This window comes from Canis aureus, chromosome 34 (assembly GCF_053574225.1).
Source record: "Canis aureus isolate CA01 chromosome 34, VMU_Caureus_v.1.0, whole genome shotgun sequence".
Classification (NCBI taxonomy): Eukaryota; Metazoa; Chordata; class Mammalia; order Carnivora; family Canidae; genus Canis; species Canis aureus.
In genome coordinates, this window is record NC_135644.1 from 9,715,001 (window position 1) to 9,736,195 (window position 21,195).

The 21,195-nt window shown below is 39.1% G+C and overlaps 2 protein-coding genes across 4 annotated transcripts in view; one reads left to right on the top strand and one right to left on the bottom strand.

The window, feature by feature from the left end:
* The window catches only part of AGPS (alkylglycerone phosphate synthase), a 132,067-nt gene extending 114,120 nt beyond the window's left edge, over positions 1-17,947 (bottom strand). Inside the window, exon 1 of one of the 3 annotated variants that reach the window (XM_077883005.1) lies at positions 17,830-17,947. In XM_077883005.1, the coding sequence (XP_077739131.1) occupies positions 17,830-17,867 (38 nt within the window). In that variant the 5' untranslated portion in view covers positions 17,868-17,947. Of the gene's footprint in view, positions 1-16,443; positions 16,734-17,829 lie in introns of those variants that run through there. The other 2 variants (XM_077883006.1, XM_077883004.1) reach the window with 2 other exon arrangements.
* Positions 16,862-21,195, top strand: part of NFE2L2 (NFE2 like bZIP transcription factor 2) — a 142,767-nt gene continuing 138,433 nt past the window's right edge. Inside the window, exon 1 of the mRNA XM_077883012.1 lies at positions 16,862-16,920. The gene's annotated coding sequence lies outside the window, so the exon portion shown is untranslated. The remainder of the gene's footprint in view (positions 16,921-21,195) is intronic.

A 21,195-nucleotide genomic window follows, 5' to 3' on the forward strand; every position in this document is an offset into this window, starting at 1 on the left:
CCAAGAACAATCTATCCAATGAGATTACCATTCAGAATAGAAGAAAAGATAGAGTTTCTCAAACAAAAATTAAAGGAGTTCATTACCACTAAACCAGCCCTATAGCTGGTTCTTTGAAAAGATAAACAAATTTCATAGATCTTTAGCTAGATTTCACTAAAAAAAAAATAGTACAAATATGGGCATCCCAGGTGGCTCAGCGGTTTAGCGCTGCCTGTAGCCCAGGGTGTGATCCTGGAGACCCGGGATCGAGGCCCACGTCGGGCTCCCTGCATGGAGCCTGCTTCTCCTTTTGCCTGTGTCTCTGCTTCTCTCTCTCCTCTCTGTGTATTCTCATGAATAAATAAAATCTAAAAAAAAAAAAAAAAAAAGTACAAATAAAATCAGAATTTAATAACAACACCAAAGAAATACAAAGGATTGTAAGAGAATATTGTAAAAAATTATATGCCAACAAATTGTATAACCTAGAATATAAAAATAAATTCCTAGAAACATTATCTTCCACAATTGAATAGGAAATGGAATATTTTAACAAAATAATCACTAGTAATGAAATTGAACGCATAATCAAAAAAATTCCAACAAACAAAAGTCCAAAACCAGATGATTTCACAGGTGAATTCTACCAAAAATTTACTTTTTTTAAAAGACTTAATTTATTTATTTGACAGAGAGAAAAAGAGCACAAGCAGAGGGGGTGTTGGGCTGAGGAAGAAGTTATGTGTGGCTCAGCAGGGAGTCTGCTTAAGATTCTCTCTCTCCTCTCCTTTTGCCCCTCCCCTTCTCATGCACACTGTCTCTCTAAAATAAATAAATAAATCTTTAAAAAAAAAAAAAGAAAAAAGAAAAAGGAACCTTCCAAAATCATTTTACAAAGCCAGAATTACCCTAAAACCAGAGAAAAACACTACAAAAAAAGAAAATAGATAATAAACACAGATGCAAAAACACTCCTCAAAATGTTAGGAAATAAAATCCGACAATACATGTAAAAAATCATTCACCATGATCAACTGAGATTTATTCCAGGGATGCAAAGATGATCCAATATTTTCAAATCAATTAACAAGATATATCACATTAATAAGAAAAAGGATAAAAATCATGTGATCATCTCAATAGATGCAGAAAAAGTAACTGACAAATATAACATCCAGTCATGATAAGACTCTCAATAAAGAAGGTTTAGAAGGAACATACCTCAACATTATAAAGGCCATAGATGAAAAACCCACAACTAACATCATCCTCAGTGGTGAAAAACTGAGGGCTTTTCCTTTAAGATCAGGAACGAAAGAAGGACATCCACTCTTACCACTTTTATTCAACATAGTACTGGAAGTCCCAGTCACAGCAATCAGACCACAAAAAGAAATAAAAAGCATCTACATTGGTAAGAAAAAAGTAAAACTTACACCGTTTGCAGATGACATTCTACTATATATAGAAAACCTTCAAGATTCCATAAAAAAAAACTACTAGTTTTTAAATTCAGAACTAATAAATTCAGTCCAGTCGCAGAATACAAAATTAATACACAGAAATCTGTTGCATTTTTTAAAGATTTTATTTATTTATTTGAAAGAGAGAGCACAAGCAGGGGGAGTGGCAGAGGGAGAGGGAGAAGCAGTCTCCCTGCAACTCAGAGCTTGATCCCAGGATCCTGGAATCATGACCTGAGCTGAAGGCAGAAGCTTAACCAACTGAGCCACCCAGGCAACCCTGTTGATTTCTATAAACTAGTAATGAAGGAGCAGAAAGAGAAATTAGAAAAATAATCTATTTACAATTACACCAAAAAGAATAAAATACCTAGGAATAAACTTAACCAAATAGGTGAAAGACCTGTATTCCTAAAACCATAAAGCACTAATGAAAAAAAAAAAAAAAAAAAAAAACTGAGGATGACACAAATGGAAAAATATTCCACCCTTACAAGTTGGAAGACCCAATTTTTCCCCAATGTTTTTTAAATGTCCATATTACCCAGAGCAATGTACAGATTCAATGCAATCCCTATTAAAATACCAACATTTCTCAAAGAACTAGAATAAATAATACTAAAATTTGTGTAGAATCACAAAACACTCCAAAGAGCCAAAGCAATCCTGAGAAAAAAGAACAAAGCTGGAGGTATAACATCCCAAATTGCAAGATATACTACAAAGCTGTACTAATCAAAACACAGTATAAGGATCTAATTCAATACATTACATTGGTACAAAAACAGACACATAGATCAAAAGAATAAAGAGCCCAGAAATAAACCCATGCATATACGGTTAATTAACCTATGGCAAAGGAGGCAAGAATATACAATGGGGAAAATATAGTCTCTTCAACAAATGGTGCAGAGTACAATGAACAGCTACATACAGAAGAATGTGGACCACCTTCTTAAACCACACACAAAAAATAAATACAAAATGGATTAAAGACCTAAATGTCTGACCTCAAACCATAAAACTCCTAAAAAACAACAACAACAACAACAACACAGGGAGTAATTTCTTTGACATTGGCTGTAAAATCATTTTTCTAGGTATGTTTCTTGAGGCAAAGGAAACAAAAGCAAAATTAAATTATATTGGTACTATACCAAAGTAAAAAACTTTTGCACAGCACATGAAGCTATCAAGAAAAAAAGGCAACCCAGTGAATAGAAATGCAAATGATATAACCAATAAGGGATTAATATCCAAAATATATAAAGAACTTACACAACTCAACACCAACGTCTCCCCAAATAATCCAACTAAAAAATGGCCAATGGACCTGAATAGACCTTTTTCCAAGAAGACATATGGATGGCAAACAGACACATGAGAAGATGCTCATCGTCACTAATCATCAGGGAAATGCAAATCAAAACCACAATGAAATACCACCTTACACTTGTCAGAATGACTAAAATCAAAACATAAGGAATAAGTGTTGGTAAGGCTGTGGAGGAAAGGAAACCTTCATGTACCGTTGGTGGCAATGTAAATTGGTGTAGCACACACTCTGAAAAAACAATACAGAGGTTCTTCAAAAGATTAAAAATAGAATTTCCATATGATCTAGTAATTCTACTACTGGGTATTAACCCAAAGAAAAGAAAAACACTAATTCTAAAAGATACATGCATCTTTGTTTACTGAAGCATTACTTACAATAGCCAAGATATGAAGTAACCCAAGTGTCCATTCATAGATGAATGGATAAAGAAGATGTGCTATATTATTATAATGGAATATTACTAAGCCATAAAAAAGAATGAGACCTTGCCATTTGCTACAACATAAATGGACCTAAAGGTATAATGCTAAGTGAAATAAATCAGTCAGAGAAAGACAAATACCATGTGATTTCACTCATACGTGGAATTTAAGAAACAAAAGAAGAGACAAAATATACTCTTTAATACAAAGAGTGATTGCCAAACGGAGGGGGGCAGAGGGATGAATGAAATAAAAGGGATTAAAAGTATATTTATCTTGATGAACACTGAGTAATGTATTGAATTGGATCATTATATTGTATACCTGAAACTGTATTTTAATTATATTTTAATTTTAAAAAAATCATCATCAAGTAGGAAAAGAAAAAAGAAAAAAAAGATAGAAGACCAAATAGGAAAACAATAGGATAACTCATGGAGCAATATTGTGGGGAAGTAATCCTTAAAAAAGACGAGATGATCTGGCTGTGACACATTTCAAAGTATGATAACCAGAGTTAGTTGAGTTCATTTAGCTGCCTGGGCAGCTATTTTTCTACTAAGATCACCACCACTCCTTTCAAGACAATAGCTAGTTAGAACAATGTAGACATGTGACCCAGCTACTGGGAACAAGAGGATTCAATTATCTGCTGCTACTGGCTAAATGAATATTGTGGAGGAGGGTTACCATATTTTACTATTTGAACAGAAGAGCCAAAAAGGCTGATCTACTTAGAGAAACATGTAGCAGATACAAGCAAGAAGTGATGCTAGCAAGAAACCTGATGGCTTTCTGGTTTTTAGCTCTAATTCCATCCTGAGACTAACCTCCACTCCTGCCCTTGGGTTCTTTGGTCCCTCTGTACTCTTAAAATAAATTTCCCTTTTCTTTCTTCACTTAGCTCAAATTAATACTTGTAAATGAAAGTCCTAATTAACACACATACAAACAAATAAGAATTCATTCTTTAAAAAGGTTACCACTTGTATAAAATCTGAAGACAGACATAACAAACTAGAATGTACTTTCTGAAAATGATGGCAGATAGCAGGTAAGAACTTGGAAATAAAGCAAAAATCAGACTAGTGATCTAATAATCATGTTGTAAAGCTACAAATATTTTTGCAAAGACAAAGCAGACAAAATACTACCTGGAAATCAAGATTAATATAAAAGCACAAAAGTAGAACCTTTTACTTCAAAAATAATAAATTTTTAAAATTTTATTTCAAAAAGAGATTATCACTATGTCAAAACACCCAGACATTCCCAGATAAAAATGTGCAATAATTGAAAATGTGAAAATGGAGATTGAAGAGTTAGAGACAATAACTTAAAAGTTCCCCCAAAGGGAAAGTGGGGTGGGGAGATGGGGGTAACTAGGTGATAGGCATTAAGGAGGGTATGTGATGTGATGAGCATTGGGTGTTATACTGTATATTAGCAAATTGAATTTAAATTAAAAAAAAAGTTCCCCCAATAGCAGTGAAAGCTAATATAGGAGATTTTACTTCAAAATAAAGCAACTAATTTTCTTTAGAATTCATCAAAAATAAGGTATATTACTACTAAATGGAGAAAAGGATGAATTAATGGATACATGATAAACAAGCATAGTAAAATATTAATGATGGAATCTAGGTGGTTGGTATAAAACTATGTATTATAAAAATTAATTTTTCAATATGTTTTAATTTTTTTCAAAATATGTGTTGGGAGAAAAAGAAAACTGCTGACATTACAATGCTTAAGGTGCATCACGTGATATAGGACAATTTGACCAAACAGTATAAGCCATCTGAATAAGCATGAAGTGTACAATATTTACTGATAACAGTAAGTGGTTTAAACCGGAACATCTCAGCCAGTTGCCTCAGCTCACTCCTCATCACTTCCAAGGCCAAGGCAAAGTTAAGCAATATTTCTTAGGCTCTCTGTGGTCATGTTTTGGTTTCCCCTTAGCAACTCAGGCCAAAACATTTCATTTTCTTTTATGTGAATTTCTGGAAAGCTGCGTTCTTTAGTTATAAGATATAAATCTGTTCAAACATGACAAGGGTCTTTCTCATAGGATTCCAATAATTTCCAATTCTTTTTTCTTGGACAAAATTAAATCCAAACAAGCAGCGGTGATTTCTGCCTCTGCCCACTGAAATGAATAAACAATGTATTCCAATCCTCCTTAACCCATTAAAGCCCTTTTTAAAAATTTGCCTTAAGGAAATTGTAAGGGACTTAATTGTAAAAAAAAAAAAAAAAGTCTGTCACAGCATCTTTATAATAGGGAAAGATTGGAAACAATTAAAAATGATACTGTACTGGTTGAACTTGTAGTACCTACATATAATGCAGCACTCGAGTCACTGAAGGTAAAGTTGCCCATTAATATTCTTGACATAGAAAGTTATACAAGGGTCACCTGGGTGGCTCAATCAGTTAAGCTTCTGCCTTCAGCTCAGGTCATGATCCCAGAGTCCTGGGATTGAGCCCCACACTCAGCAGGGAGCCTGCTTCTCCCTCTTCCTTTGCCTGCCACTCCCCCTGCTTGTGTACTTGCTCTGTCAAATAAATAAAATAAAATCTTTAAAAAAAAAAAAAGAAAGAAAATTATACACAAGATACTGAGTGAAAAAAAGGTGTTTCAAGACATTATCACAGCATGACTTTACACACATATGCCACAACTAAAAGATGCCAAAATGCTATAGTAGTTATCTCTTTATTATTTTCAATGTTAGTCCCTTATTTTGATTATTATTTTCTGTTGTTTTCTTCAAGTAAAATGTATAACATTTCAGCATCAATTATGTACCCTCTGATTTTAATTGTAAATTAACTGCCAGATATTGCTCTCACAATAAGACTTCCAAAAGTTATCCAGGTAGCTGAAAGCCCCCAGCATTACTACAGCCAACTGTCATACCAGTTTTGTAAACTTTATTTATTATATTGTCCACATTCTCTTACTCTAATTCTTCTGATTCTGTTCTCATCCAAATACTCTCATCAATGTTTTTACCCTCAGATTTAAGAATTTTCATAGCACCTTAATATAAAATAGTAGTACTCCCCCACCTTTCTAATCTATGTTTCTTTGAAATGAAGATGCCCTTCCATTGCTATACCAGTCATCATTCTTCCCCCCTTCTTGCCTCTATCATAGCACTTAGCACCCTGCAGTAAGAGAAAACAAATGAGACTTCCTTAGTGCTACTCCTCCCCAGTGCTTAGCACATCGAAAATACTGAAGAAATTGCCAACAAACTTGGGTAAATGAAGTTTCAAACAGGTAAAAAGATGTCAGGAGGGTATCTAACTGATTTAAATGAATCAAAGGCTCCAGGCCTACTTATTACATGGCATGACACTTAATGATTTTAGAGTTACTATTCATAATATGAGAAATCATGAGGAAGAGGTAACAGATAATAGCCCAGTATCACCTCGCCTCAATTCTCAAAAACAGAAAGATCCTCAAAATACAGACCCTGAAGCCTGGTATCAAACAAGCAGATCTTCCAGAGAGCAGCACAAGGAAACTTGTAGATGCTAGAAAATGTAGCATAAATAAAAGACCTTGACTAAAACAAGAGACATTAAATCAGAAGCTAAGGTTTCAAAGGTACACACTTAAAACAGTGTAGGGGTGAAAGGATTATGAACTGACTCCAGTTACATTTGTTATTCTCCTAAAACAACACATGTGTGCCTCCCCTTAGGGTATCTGCACATACTATTCCTGTGCCTGAAATGCTCATTCAACTATATATCCATACAGCTTAACACTCTCATCTCCTTCAAATATTTGCTTAAATGTCACATTCCCCAATGAAATCCTATTTAAAATGTGAACCCTACCTCCTTACTCTGTTCTTTTCCTTTTTTCCATAGCACTTATCACCTTCTAACACACTTAGTAATTGATTTATTTACTATGTTATTATCTATTTCACCCATCAGAATGTAGTAAGTCCCATGAGAAAAGAGATCTTTGTCCATTTTGTTCACTGATGCAGCCTAAGCACCTTGAACACAAATGACCAATAAAAACTTGTTTAATGCACAAAGTGGATACGAGAAAGATTGTAAGAAAAAAAAATGAGACTAGTGGTAGCACAGTATCAAGGAAAAAGTTCTAGACTTGAGATAGAAGATCTGGATTCAAATCTAAGCCCTACCACTTACTATAGCAAGTGACTTTTCTGGCAAACATCTACAAACTTTGGTTACTAATCTGTATTATGGGAGGTTGTGAAGATCAGATGAGATTAAGGTGTTTAACAGAATTAATTATTTGAATAAATTAATTCAAAAGAGAGTTCAATCTTAAAAGAAAAAAATGAAAAGAAAACCCAGAAAAGTAACTTCATATAGAAATAAGAAAGGAGGGATCCCTGGGTGGCGCAGGGGTTTGGCGCCTGCCTTTGGCCCAGGACGCGATCCTGGAGACCCGGGATCGAATCCCACGTCAGGCTCCTGGTGCATGGAGCCTGCTTCTCCCTCTGCCTATGTCTCTGCCTCTCTCTCTCTCTCTGTGTGACTATCATAAAAAAAAAAAAAAAAAAAAGAAAGAAATAAGAAAGGACAGATAATGAGTTAGATTTCAATCTACAGCTGTGCTGTCCAATACGGTATAACTAGCCACATATGCCTATTTAAATAAAAATTAATTAAAATTAAATAAAACTAAAAATTCGGGGGATCCCTGGGTGGTTCAGCGGTTTAGCGCCTGCCTTCAGTCCAGGGCATGATCCTGGGGTCCCGGAATCAGGTCCCACATCGGGCTCCCTGCACGGAGTCTGCTTCTCCCTCTGCCTGTGTCTCTGCCTCTGTGTGTGTGTGTGTGTGTGTGTGTGTGTGTGTGTGTCTCATGAATAAATAAAATCTTAAAAAAAAACAACTAAAAATTCAGCTCCTTAGTCAAGATGGCCACCTGTGATTAGTGGCTACCATATTGGACAGCAGATTATAGAACATTTCCAGCATCACAGAAAGCTCTAGTACAGTGTTGATTTATAAACTTTGAGTTGACAGAACCAAATTCAAGTGAGTATTATTTTAATATCCCTAATGCTGGATTCCTGGAAAGTTCAGGATGAAGAAATGCAAAATCCAACCATATAAACAATCTGAGTGGGAACTGCAAACTGTGAATATAACAAATGAAGTAATTCACATTATTTGATTATAAGGTCCTAGAATACATGAACACACCCCAGTTGATGATAGGAGGTCACTGATAAGGCAACTATAAATAGAGTTTGGAGAGGCCCAGTGAAGTTGCCGACAAGAATTTGGTCAGCATCCTAGCTCAAATCCCTGGTTGGTAACTTCAGATACGCCTGTAAGGGCAAATATTACATGCAATACAAAAATTTTCTTAGATATAAGATACCTATAGCTTCAAATCTCATCTAAGAGGCAAAACTCCCTTGTCAAAAGTAACTGCAGCTCCCTAGAATGGTAACAGCCTTCCTTAATGAGTAAGCATATTTCAACTATAAAAAGATTTAGAATTAAATATACAAATGCTTGAGAAGGGAATCAAAGTCAGATGTTAATGTTTTTGTATAAGAGAGCTATGCAGAAACTGATCTTTTATATACTTACAAAATTTAAGAGGATCTGGCTTGTACGAATGACTGGCTTATAACAAATTCAAAATGTGTAACTAACTGAGCTATAGATTTAGAATTGTAATTCTAAGCTGAAATCTTGTAAGTTTATAAATAACATTTGAACATTGAAAAGACTTTAAGGTCACAGTGCTTAAAAAGTCAGCTTAAGGAATGCCTGGGTGGCTCAGTCAATTACACATCTGCCTTCAGCTCAGGTCCTGATCCGAGGGTCCTGGGATCGAGCCCCATTTTGGGCTCCCTGCTCAGTGGGGAGTCAGCTTGTCCCTCAGCCCCTCCCTTGGCTTGTGCTCCGCACTCTCTCTCTTGCTCACTCTCTCTAATAAAATCTTTAAAGATTAATAAAAATTAAAAGCCAGTTTAATATTTACATGAATGATCTAGTACCTAGGAGCATTTTATTACCTCAAACAAATGATATACTTAAGAAAATTGAACATAACGTATACTAAATACTATTTTAATTATTTTAGCCAATTTCTATGCAGCAATATCTATAAAAACAGTAGTTAGATAAGCACTTCATATTAAAATCAATAAATAACTATTCAAACCTAAAATTAGCAACCACCTGAGTGCCCATCCTTAATATAATAAATTGAATGGGGCACCTGGGTGGCTCAGTCAGTTAGTTAATAGTCTGCCTTGGGCTCCGGTCATGATCCAGAGACCTAGGACTGAGCCCAAAGTCAGGCTCCCTGCTCAGAGGGGAATCTGATTCTCCCTCTCCCTTTTCTTTCCCCTGCTCGTGCACGCTCTCGCTCTCTCTCTCTCTCTCTCACTCTCTCTCTCAAATAAATAAATAAAATATTTAAAAAAATAAATTGCAGTATATATTCACCCAATGGAATACTATCCAGCAGTAAGACTGAACAAAATACAACTAGACATAACAACACAGATGAGTATTACAAACATAATGATGAGGGGGAAAAGCCACACACAAAAGAACACACACTGCATGACTGCACTAATATAAAGTTCAAAACAAGCAAATCCAAACTATGTAGTTCAAGGTACTGGTATCCTGGTGGGAGGTGGAGAGGGACATGAAGAAGGCTTCTGGAGACTGGTAATGCTGTTTCTTAATCTAAATACATAAGATAGATGTGTTCACTTTGTGAAAAGTAATTAAGCTGTACACTTATAACCTGCACATTTATAAGTTATGCAATAGTTCAATAAAGTTTAACAACAAAAAAATAAGTATGTATACAAACATATAACTATCCAAATAAGATTGTAAGCCACATACCACCTCCAAATTATCCCAGAACTATCAGTACTATGTATACTTTACTTTGGAAACATGAACATATCAAAGAAAGAAAAGGGAAAAGGAAGGACATGTCCCAGGAATAGCAACAATTCTGGTATGCAGCTAGAGTAGGTAGTAGGTAGCAACGAAATACAAGGCTTAGAAAGGCCGATTTGCTCCCCTGGAAGACCTTAACTGTCCTAACCAGTAAACTCTGGATAAATATATTCAGTAGGCAATGGGGATGTCACATGCAAATGATGCAGGTGGAAGACTATTTACCTACCATAAAGTTTTCAGCCTTTTCCCTAATTTATCCAAAACTATACCAGCAATACCTCCATTCTCTGACATCCAGCTTCCAATCTGGAGGGACTTCAGAAGAGTAACTATCCTGGTTGCCTCTCCCCAACTGTCACACAGACATCCCTTCTCGTGGAAGGAGCAATTTATCTGGTTAGTGATTTCTGAGAAGCACCAAGCAACTGGGGTCAGCCTTTTATCTGGCCTTAGAATCCACCAAATACAAATACTTAGACTGGTTATACTGCAGTCTCTCTCCGGGCCATGTACAAGGCTTACTGGAGCTGGCTCTGAACTTGCAGGGGAGGCCTTCTGTAGTCCAGTATTACCTATGACTAAGTCTATCCAATTCAAGGTAACTATTAGGTAGTCCAGATCTAAGCCATATTCTCCAACAAGCTTTATTTGTAATAAAGCTGACATTTTTATCTCCACCTATCTATACTCTTATGTCTTTTCAATTGATTCTGAACTCAGATGTGAGGCAGTGATAAAATTAAATATTACTCCTAAAGCCTAACAAATAAAAAGAGTACTAATGAAGGGAGGGCGATTACTACTTCGTGTCAAAAGCGTAAAATCTACTCAGGATACGTTGATTTGGTTTGGAATTGAAATTAACATACTAATCTGTAGAACAGAAACTCTCTTCTCAATAATAAGAAAATAAAACTGAAAAGAGTAATACTTGCTTAACATTTGCTTTTAAAGTGTTCCGTAGGGACACCTGGGTGGCTCAGTGGTTGAACATCTTGCCTTTGGCTCAGGTCATGATCTCCTGGGATTGAGTCTCGTACTGGGCTCCCTTCAGGGCGCCTGCTTCTCCCTCAGTCTATGTCTCTGCCTCTCTCCGTGTGTCTCTCATGAATAAATAAATAAAATCTTTTAAAAAAATAAAAAGCAAAAAAAAAAGTGTTCCATAAAGTATCTCATCTGACTACAACAGCATTCCATTCTTCTGCAGCCTAAAAAGAGATCCATTTAACTTTTCCTAGGTATTTTTATTAAGTGACTGGGGGTTAGGTGGCTTTATAGTAAGTAACTTCCTGACATAAAGAAGTCTATTGGCAGAAAATGTGGTCCATCCCAAAATGATACTTGAAATGTAAAAGAAGTATGTTTCCATTTTATTCTCAACATTATTTTCTCACAAATGAAACAGCAAAATTCACTCACAGAAGGAAATACGCTGGTCTATTTCTTAAAACCATGCATAACATTTTCCAAAATTATGAATTTCACTTTGATAGGATCATACATCTTATAATTTATTCAGTAAGTACAATATAAGCTAATGCCTTAGCTATATGACACTGTATTTAATCATGATCTCTTCAATTACAAATAGTTGAAACCTGGTATGACAAAGATGCCCTCCTAGGAAACATTTACAAGATGTTAACTTTTTTTCCTCCTGAAAAAAAGCTTCTAGTACATGTTAAATAACACATCTTTTTTAAAGAATGGTGTGCATAAATGGTAGTATAAGTAAATTAAGCAATTAGTAGCAGTATTAATTAAAGATCTTCTTTTGATCTAGCAGAAGAGTTTATAACTTCTGTAAAAATTGCCATAGAACAATTCTGACTAACCCAAACCACAACTGGGAAAGCCGTTAACAGTGCAGAGGGACGGATGTCACAAGGGATTTTTTTTCTTCTCGTTTTTTAACATTACAATAGCTTTTTTTAAACTGAAAAAATCCAAAACCGAGGCATAAAAATGTCACATAATTAGTATATACACTGTGATTTTTATAATCTAAAAGAAACTATTCATTGAGTAAGATGCAACTTAAAGAAAAACAGAGGGTCCAAAAGTAAACCATCACTCTCAAAACTCTGCTCAGCAACCTCAAATAATGAGAATGTATGTTCCTGGATAGAAGTAACTAGAACTCCAAGAATGCAGAGGAGACCAACATGGTAAGTACAACAGGTTGTGATCAGCCAGTCCTCTTAAAAGTCCACATTCCTCAGGACTCTTACCATCCATTTTCTATTATCGTTGTCTCCAAATTCCCATGACATATAGTCACACAATTTTATGTATTACCTAATGCACTAATTTCCAAAACTCAAAACTATCTTTTCCCCTCTATTCTCACTGCCATCACCTTGATTTAATCCTTTATTATTTCTCATCTGTTCTGCTACAACAGCTCCCTAACTGGTCTCCCTATGTGCATCCTCATCCTTCTCCAGTCCATTCTTAACAGTGTAGCTGTATACAAACGCAAACCCAATCTGATCAAGTCTCTTCCCAGGTTAACTGCCTCAGAGGTTTGCCATGACCCTTGGCTGCTTCATTTTTCTTCATTACATTTATCACCATCTGACATACTATATTACTTGTTTGTTTGCTATCCCCGCCCCAACGAGAAAATAAGTCCTTAAGGACAGGTTTTGTCCACTGTTTTATGGTGCATAGCAAGCACTGAAATAGTCACACATAAATGAATTAACGAGCAAGTGAATGAAGGAATGGACTGACGACCACCAGGTCAAGGCCTCCGTGACCTGCCAGTGCCCTACTCCTTTTACTTCACTTCCACCTCTACCAATACTGAATTGTTTAGTTACTTAAATATATATGCACTTTCATGCCACCTTGCTTTGCCATATGCTAATACCTTTGCCTGGAACTCTCTTCACCATCCAACCAACCTGCCACACCATCATCCATATTTTAAAACGTCTCCAGAAGGCTTCCCTTGACCCCAAGGATAATCACTCTCCTTTCCATTGTGCTATCTTTGTACCTATATTTATAGCGGCTCTACTCAAACTGTACTGGAATGTGTATATCCCTTACTATTGTGAATTCCTTAAGGCCAAGGACAATTATTCATCCTTCTGCCTTCAGTCCTTAGGACATTACTTGTCATAAAGCAATTATTCTGTAAACATTGGGTAGATTAACATATGCATGACTATCCTACAAAGAAAATGAAAACACGAAGTTTCAAAAAGTCACTCCTCCAACTCCATAATGATAACTAGCCATGAGTTAGAAAAATTACAACTAATTACCTCATCCAAGGTAATCAGAGAGGAGTTATACAAATAACACACATCACCAAGTGATTCCAAATAAGTGACATACAGTCACACTCAAATTTTATTAAACCCTGGCTCCTTGCTTCATCATTTGTCTTCCCTTTCGACTCAGCTCTGCTGCTGGCAAACTGAGGCCCAACTAAGCAGGAGGAGTTGAAGGGAGACCTTGGTTCCCCATTAACAATATAGTTAAGTAGATCACTTTCTAAGGGAGCTTTTGATGTTCCATATAATACAAGTTTTTATGTTCCCTCATATTTTGACTCAAACTTCAACATACTTGAACAGGACTAGATTTTCTCACTAGCCACACCTAACTCTGAATGAAAGACCGGAGCTTTCTACAAGGCGTAATCTATGCCAATAGTAAGTTACAGTTGTGGCTTCTGTCTATAGAATAACCGCATAAACCAGTCACCTTCAGCCATAGGAAGCCTCATTCATCACCCCAGTGTACCTTATAAACATTACTATATTTCTCTGGCTGCTGCAGACCAAGGCCCCTAAATCTAACAATAAGGAACACCTGATGTACTTACTTAGTTCTAACAACGTGAACATGCATATAAATGTACAATCATGCAGATACATACAAATAAATAGACATAAGTGTACATGAAACCATTTAGGGAAAAAAAAAAGTTTTAAACCCAGTGATGGCTAATATAACATCAAGTGAAGCCTGAGGCCAAGATGTGATCCTTGAATCCACCGCCCACCCCAATCATTCAGGAAACAAGTTTAAAAATTTAAGTCTTGGGACACCTGGGTGGCTCAGCGGTTTGGCCTCTGCCTTCGGCTCAGGGCGTGACTGGAATCCAGTCCCGCATGGAGTCTGCTTCTCCCTCTGCCTCTTTCTCTGTGTCTCTTGTGAATAAATAAATAAAATCTTAAAAAAAAAATTTACGTCTTAATTATTTTTTCAAATAGGTTTGCCTATTCCCAATATTATGCCTTAGTTCAGAATGGCAATACTTGTCATTAGAGTAAGAGTCTCCTAAATGACTTCTCTGTCCTTGGACTCCATGAAAATTGCATCTATAATTTCATTTGGTAAAGGGTTATGTAACTGGCAATGCACTAAGCCCTTGATCACCTAACTCTGTATCGTTGAATTCTCACAGCAACACTCAAAGCAGGAATTACTATCACTTTCAGACAAGGGACTGAAGCTCTGTGAAAGGTTAAGTGACACTTGCCCAAGGTCATGCAACTGGAACTGTGTAGTGGAAATTCAAACTCAGGTCTTCCTTCCCAGCCCTTATACATTCAACTGCTTAACCTTCTTCAATTCAGTCCCCAATGGGACCTTTCTAAAAGGTAAATGTAATCATGTTTTGCCCTCACATAAAATCCTGCAAACAAGACTTGCCTCCAACCCTCACCCTCTATTATTCTCAGCTCCTCCTACCACATTGAACTCAACCAGTTTCCTAATCTTTCACTGCTTTACCTGTGAACACATTGTTTTTCTGCCAAGAACACTTTTCTCTTTCACCAGGTTACTTCCAAACCAAACTTCAAGATCCACTCAATCCTTACTCCCGGAAGCCTTCCACCTTACATACATATCTAAAACTGGGTTAAAGGGGGGAATCCCTGGGTGGCTCAGCGGTTTAGCGCTGCCTTCAGCCCAGGGCCTGGTCCTGGAGACGCGGTATCGAGTCCTACGTCGGGCTCCCTGCGTGGAGCCTGCTTCTCCCTCTGCCTGTGTCTCTGCCTCCCTCTCTCTCTCTCTCTCTCTCTCCCTGTGTCTCTCATGAATACATAAAATCTTTAAAAAGTAAAAAAATAAAATAAATAAATAAAACTGGGTTACGTGACCATTTGCTATGGTCACCAGCTAAATTTCTTATCACACCGTATTCTACCTTTACCTTACTAGGCTGTTAGCGTCTAAAGTAAATATTGCATTTTTAAGTCTCTGTATTCCTGGCAGAGTATACACCCGGCAGAGGAAGGACTCATGGATGCGGAATTACTGAATGAATTCGTCATAAGTAGTACAAGCTAAGAATTTGGCCCTCGAGTTAATAAGATGTATTTGGGAATCTGAAACAAACTTCTAAATGTCCTACTCGTTCATCTGTAGATGACTGTACCTACCTCAGAGTTTGGAGAGGAGTAAAAGAAGTAATAGATTTAACAGTCTCTGGCACATGGACAAGCACCCATGAAACATTACCCACACTTTCTCTCACCCTGAAAGTTCATCCGCGTGACAAGGACCACATCTCAGAAAAGAGTTTGTTCTAGTAGCTTCCAACAGCGCTTAATATTTCTCCAAAAAGTACTAAGTCAAGATCTCAAAAAAAAAAAAAAAATCCTCATCCACAGGCAAGGGGCTTTCAGCTTCTAGTTACACGGGAGCTCAGCAGCCACCACCACAGTCTGAATCATTAGTTAGCTTCTGAAGTTGTTTTTGTTTTGTTTTGTTTTTTGGGGTTTTTTTTGCTTATCACCACCCCTCACTTTCCTCCCTCAAATCAAGGCCCGTGCCCCTCAGCAAACGCACACCTGCCCCACAGACACCCCGTCAGCACCTTCCTCCAAGAGCCACACCACCCAGGCTTGCGCCAATTGCAAGAGACCCAGCATCCAGTACACGCTTCCATCAGGCTTCTTGGGAGGCGCATCACGGAACCCTCTGTATCCGCTGCAAGACCTTATCATGCCCAAGAATTAATTCAAAATCATGAATTCCTGGTAATTAAGAATCCAAGAAAGCGGGGGGGGGGGGGGCGGTGGCTGAAGCCTTCCCCCCCCAAAAAAAGAGTTCTTCAGATTTTGTGACTCTCGAGTAAGGGAGCCAGAACCCGGCATCCCGCGCCGCCGCCTTCCTGCCGGAGCCCGGGGTCCCGTCCACCCTCTCGGGAGATGCGCCTGCCCTTCCGGGGACCAGGCTGCCTCCGTCGCCCCCCGCAGCACGGGCCCCGCCCGCCGCCGCCGCCAGCCCGCTCCGCCGAGCCGCTGCTCACCGCTTCTTGGGGATGGTGCCCGACTCCTGCGCGGCGGGAGCGGCAGTGGGCGCCGCCGGCGCCGCCGGCGCCGCGGCTCTCCGCGCTTTGCACTCATTGGTACTCACAGCCTCCCAGGGCCGGCCCCGCAGATGGCCCGAGAGAACCCGGAGCCTCCGCCCCGCTCGGTCCCGGCCCGGGTGGGAGTCCCGGCCCCCGCCCGCCGCGGAGCCTGAGCCCGCGCCCACGCCCGGCCCTCCGGCTGCAGCCGCCGCCTCCGCCATGGCTTCCGCCTTGTGCCACCGCCCGGACCGCTGGGCGCGGGTGAAAGGTCACTCAGAGCGGCGCCCGGCGCGACCATTCGCTGCGGCGCATCCCGGCAGCCACCGCGGCGGCTGGGCGGCGGGTGCCATGCGCCGGCAGCCGCACGGTCTCAGCGCCCGCCCACCCGCCCGCCCTCCGCGGTCACGCCTCGGACGCCCAGCACCTGCCCCGCAGGTGAGTTCCAGCCGTCCCCGGATTGCGCCGAGCCGGAATCCCCACCGCAGCCCCCCTCCCCCCCGCCAGGTGCCCCAGCACCCTCCCGGGCCCCCGTGTAGCTCCCCGGGGCCGACGCCTAGGACAGCGCCATCCTTCCCCTGAACCAGCCCCTTCTACTCCCCCCGCGTGTCCCCTCCGCTTCACCAAACTTAAAACGGACTCCTCGCCCGTAACCATCAGACCAAATAGCTGTCATTTATTTCCTCATCGCCTACTTCGTGATCGGCGCTGTGCTTAACGCTAGACCTCAAGCAATCTCCCATTTTACAGATGAAAAAACTGAGGCTCAGAGAACTGACCGGCCTAAGGACGTAAAGCTGAGCTGCAAACCGAGATTTCCTTTCCGCTCGTTACTGAATGCTGTGCCTCCCTCCTTACTTGCCTACAGGCAGAGTTTTTTGTTGCTACAGAGAGAATTACCCAACGGCTGTTTTTAGAACTTCTCAGAACTTCTCGCTTGGCTACAAATGCACTTTTCTGGGTAACGGCACTTGGTGAAATTAGGGAGACGTCATAGGGCAGGGCTCCATAAGTGTCTTCGGCCAGTGCATTAGATAGGCTTTTTATTTTTATAAAGCACCTTGCAGGCCTAACCATTAGAAGAGGTAAGGTTCCTTCTGGCATACGGTGCAATTCAAAGATGAGCCTTGGGAATGGTAAGAAAAAGAGTTGTCACCGGCATTCCCAGCCCAATGAAGTCCCCTTCTTTCTAACATGCGCTCCATGAAAGTTAAGACATTCCAGGAGTTGACTAACACAAAAGAATTACTTAATACTCCTGAGAAAGACCTGATTTAAATGCCAGATATCCAGATCTTAAGAAAGAGATCAGCATTAAGTAACCATTCTAGCTCTAGAATCACATACCCAACTCCTCTGTAGCTGCTCCTTTTCTCCATTGGCATTTCAAATGGAGGAGTGAAGAAAAGGGACAAGAGGAATAACTGAGTGCTCTAAAGAGAGAGTCTCCTCAAGCTTGAGAGTTCAGCTACTCTAACCCTCAAGTTTCTCACACCCTTTCTACATGTTACTAGAACAGCATTAAAATACCAACTAGTGGGCAGCCTGGGTGGCTCAGAGGTTTAGTGCTGCCTTCCGCCCAGGGCGTGATCCTGGAGACCTGGGATCGAGTCCCACATCGGGCTCCCTGCATGGGGCCTGCTTGTGTCTCTGCCTCTCTCTCTTTCCCTGTGTCTCTCGTTAATAAATAAGTTAAATAATAAAAAAAAAAAAACCAACTAGCACATTTGCCTGCAATCATGTAAAATTGGCACTTTTCTTGCCAAAATGCTATATTATAAATAACAACGTCCTCAATTTTTTGGAATGCGACTGACTGCTCTATTAATTTTTGCTTGACTCTCAGCTTAACACTAGTCAACAGTTAACTGATTTCTTCACTGTTGTCCAAATTGAAGTGTGGATATGCTTCCCATCAGCTCACAGGAGGCAATATTTAAAAGTTTTGCACATATCAACAGAGTAACAAAAAGCCTTTCCTCCTGGGTGATGAAAAGTTTGATGTAAACCAAAATTATATACCAGTGGAAAAACTACTGATAGTTTTTTTCAAATATGTATGTAGTAATGAAGTACAGGTAGTAAAAGCAAATGTACCTAATTCTCTGAGATGCGAAAGTATCATAAGTCAATACCTCATATACATGACATAATCAGGCTAATTAGGAGTTAAGATATATATGGGGGGGGGGGGGAATGTATGGTACTGTTGGTTAGAATAAGTGTGATGTAGATGATCCTGGTGAAGAGTTTCCTACCCCCTCTCCTTACAAAAGCAAAGCCCAAGCAGAGTGCCATGAAGTATATTTCAAAGAAAGAATGTTTCACACAAAGCATGGTCCATTGAGATGCTTATGATTCCTAGAAAAAGCAAAATCTCGGTGAATGTAACATTCAGTGGGGCCATCTCAATACACCTGTTCCTTCTGAGTCCTGGAACACTTGGCGCTTAATAGCCTAGATCCTAATGGAGGGCGGACCACATGCACAGAAACAAAGGGTGAGCCCAAGAACATGAGGAATTTTAAATGGAATGGCTTTTATTTGCATTTATATCTCTTCTAATATGAGGCACAAAAAAGTCTAAATAGGTGAGATTAATGCCTGAAACATGCACAAAATTTCTTTACAGCCCTGATTTCCATTACTTCTCTGCAGAACTGCTGGCTTATTTTTACTTGACTCTCAGAGAGCTTAGTCTAACACTAGTCAATAGTTCACTGATTTCTTCACCGTTGTCCAATTGAGGTTTATTTTTACTTGACTCTCAGAGAGTTTAGTCTAACACTAGGCAATAGTTCACTGATTTCTCCACCGTTGTCTCACGAATTCTCAGGAAGCAAAGTTTACAAATTTTGCGTACATCAACAGAATAACCTGCTTTAAGGAAATCCCTGAATTAAGGAATTCTTGCATTTAATACATGTTTATTACAAAATATAACACAGAGAAAAGTGAGCTAAAGCATAAATTATCACAAATCAAACACCCCTGTAACTTTCATTTATATTGAGAAATAGAACATTGCTAGCACCCTGGAAATCCCCCTATGCCTTCTCCCAATCCCTTCACTCTCCCTACCTGCTGAAGGTAACCACCATCCTCAGTTTTATAGTACACATTTCCTTGTTTTTCTTTATGGTTCTAACAATTAGGCATGCATCCCTTACCTGCTTTTTGAATTTATATGATCATATATATGGTATGTTCTTCTTTGGTTTCTTTGACATGTTTGTGATATTTATCCATATTATTGCATGTAGTTATAGTGCATCCATTTTCTTTGCCATATAGTATTCCTTTAAATATATATACCAGAGGTTTTTGTTTTGTTTTGTTTTGTTTTTTGAGATTTTTATTTATTTTTTTTTAATTTTTATTTATTTATGATAGTCACAGAGAGAGAGAGAGAGGCAGAGACACAGGCAGAGGGAGAAGCAGGCTCCATGCACCAGGAGCCTGACGTGGGACTCGACCCGGGTCTCCAGGATCGCGCCCTGGGCCAAAGGCAGGCGCTAAACCACTGCGCCACCCAGGGATCCCCGAGATTTTTATTTATTCATGAGAGACAGAGAGAGAGAGAGAGGCAGAGGGAGAAGCAGGCTCCATGCAGGGAGCCCGATGTGGGACTCGATCCCGGGTCTCCAGGATCACGCTGAAGGCAGCACTATACTGCTGAGCCACCGGGGCTACCCAAGTTTATCTATTCTATAATTAATGGACTATTGTCGATAAGGCTGGGACTATTGTGGATAAGCTTGCTATGAACATTTTTGCTTATGTCTCTAGTTGTACATGTAGATGAATTTCTGTTAAGTACCCACGTAAGAGTAGCATTACTAGGTCACCAACTATGCATATGTTTAATAGGTAGTGAATTGCCAAACTATTCCACAGAAATTGCACAAATGTATCCCAGCAGCATATGAGAATTGCCATTGTTCTACCATATGTTTTGTCAGTCTAGTTAAGTTTTAGCTATTATCTACTATTATCTTAACTGTGATTCATAACTCCCTGATTACTAATGAAGTCGAGGGACTTTTTTGTATGTTTGTTGACCATTTGGATATCATCATTTGTGAATGTATAATGAAAATAAATCTCTTGTATTGCCTTCTAGAAGCCTTATAGTTTTTCCTTTCATCTATAGTTTACTTGGAATTAATTTTTGTTTATGGGGTAAAGATCAGGTTTCTGGGGGTTTTTTCCATATGAGTATCCAGCTGTTTTAGTACCACTTGTTGAAATGATCTCGTTCCAGGGGTGCCTGGGTGGCTTAGTCAGTTGAACGTCCAACTTCTTGATTTCAGCCCAGGTCATGATCTCAGAGTGTTGAGATCAAGCACCACATCAGGCTCTGCACTCAGTGGGAGTCTGGTTGGGATTCTCTCTCTTCCCTCCCTCTGCTCATCCCCCCAGCTTGGGCATGCATAATCTCTCTCTCTCTCTCTCTCTCTCAAATAAATAAATCTTAAAAAAAAAAATCAGATCTTGTTCTACATTGCCATCTTTGTCATAAGTGTCCAAATAGCATTTGTCTATTTCTGGGCTCTGTATTTTAATCCATTGGTCTATTTGTCTATCTTATGCCAGTATCACATGTCTTAACTATGGTATACTCTTTTATTTTATTATTTTTTTGGTACTCTTTTAGATCTTCTACATACAATTATATCAATATCATTTGTGAACGATAACAGTTAATTTCTT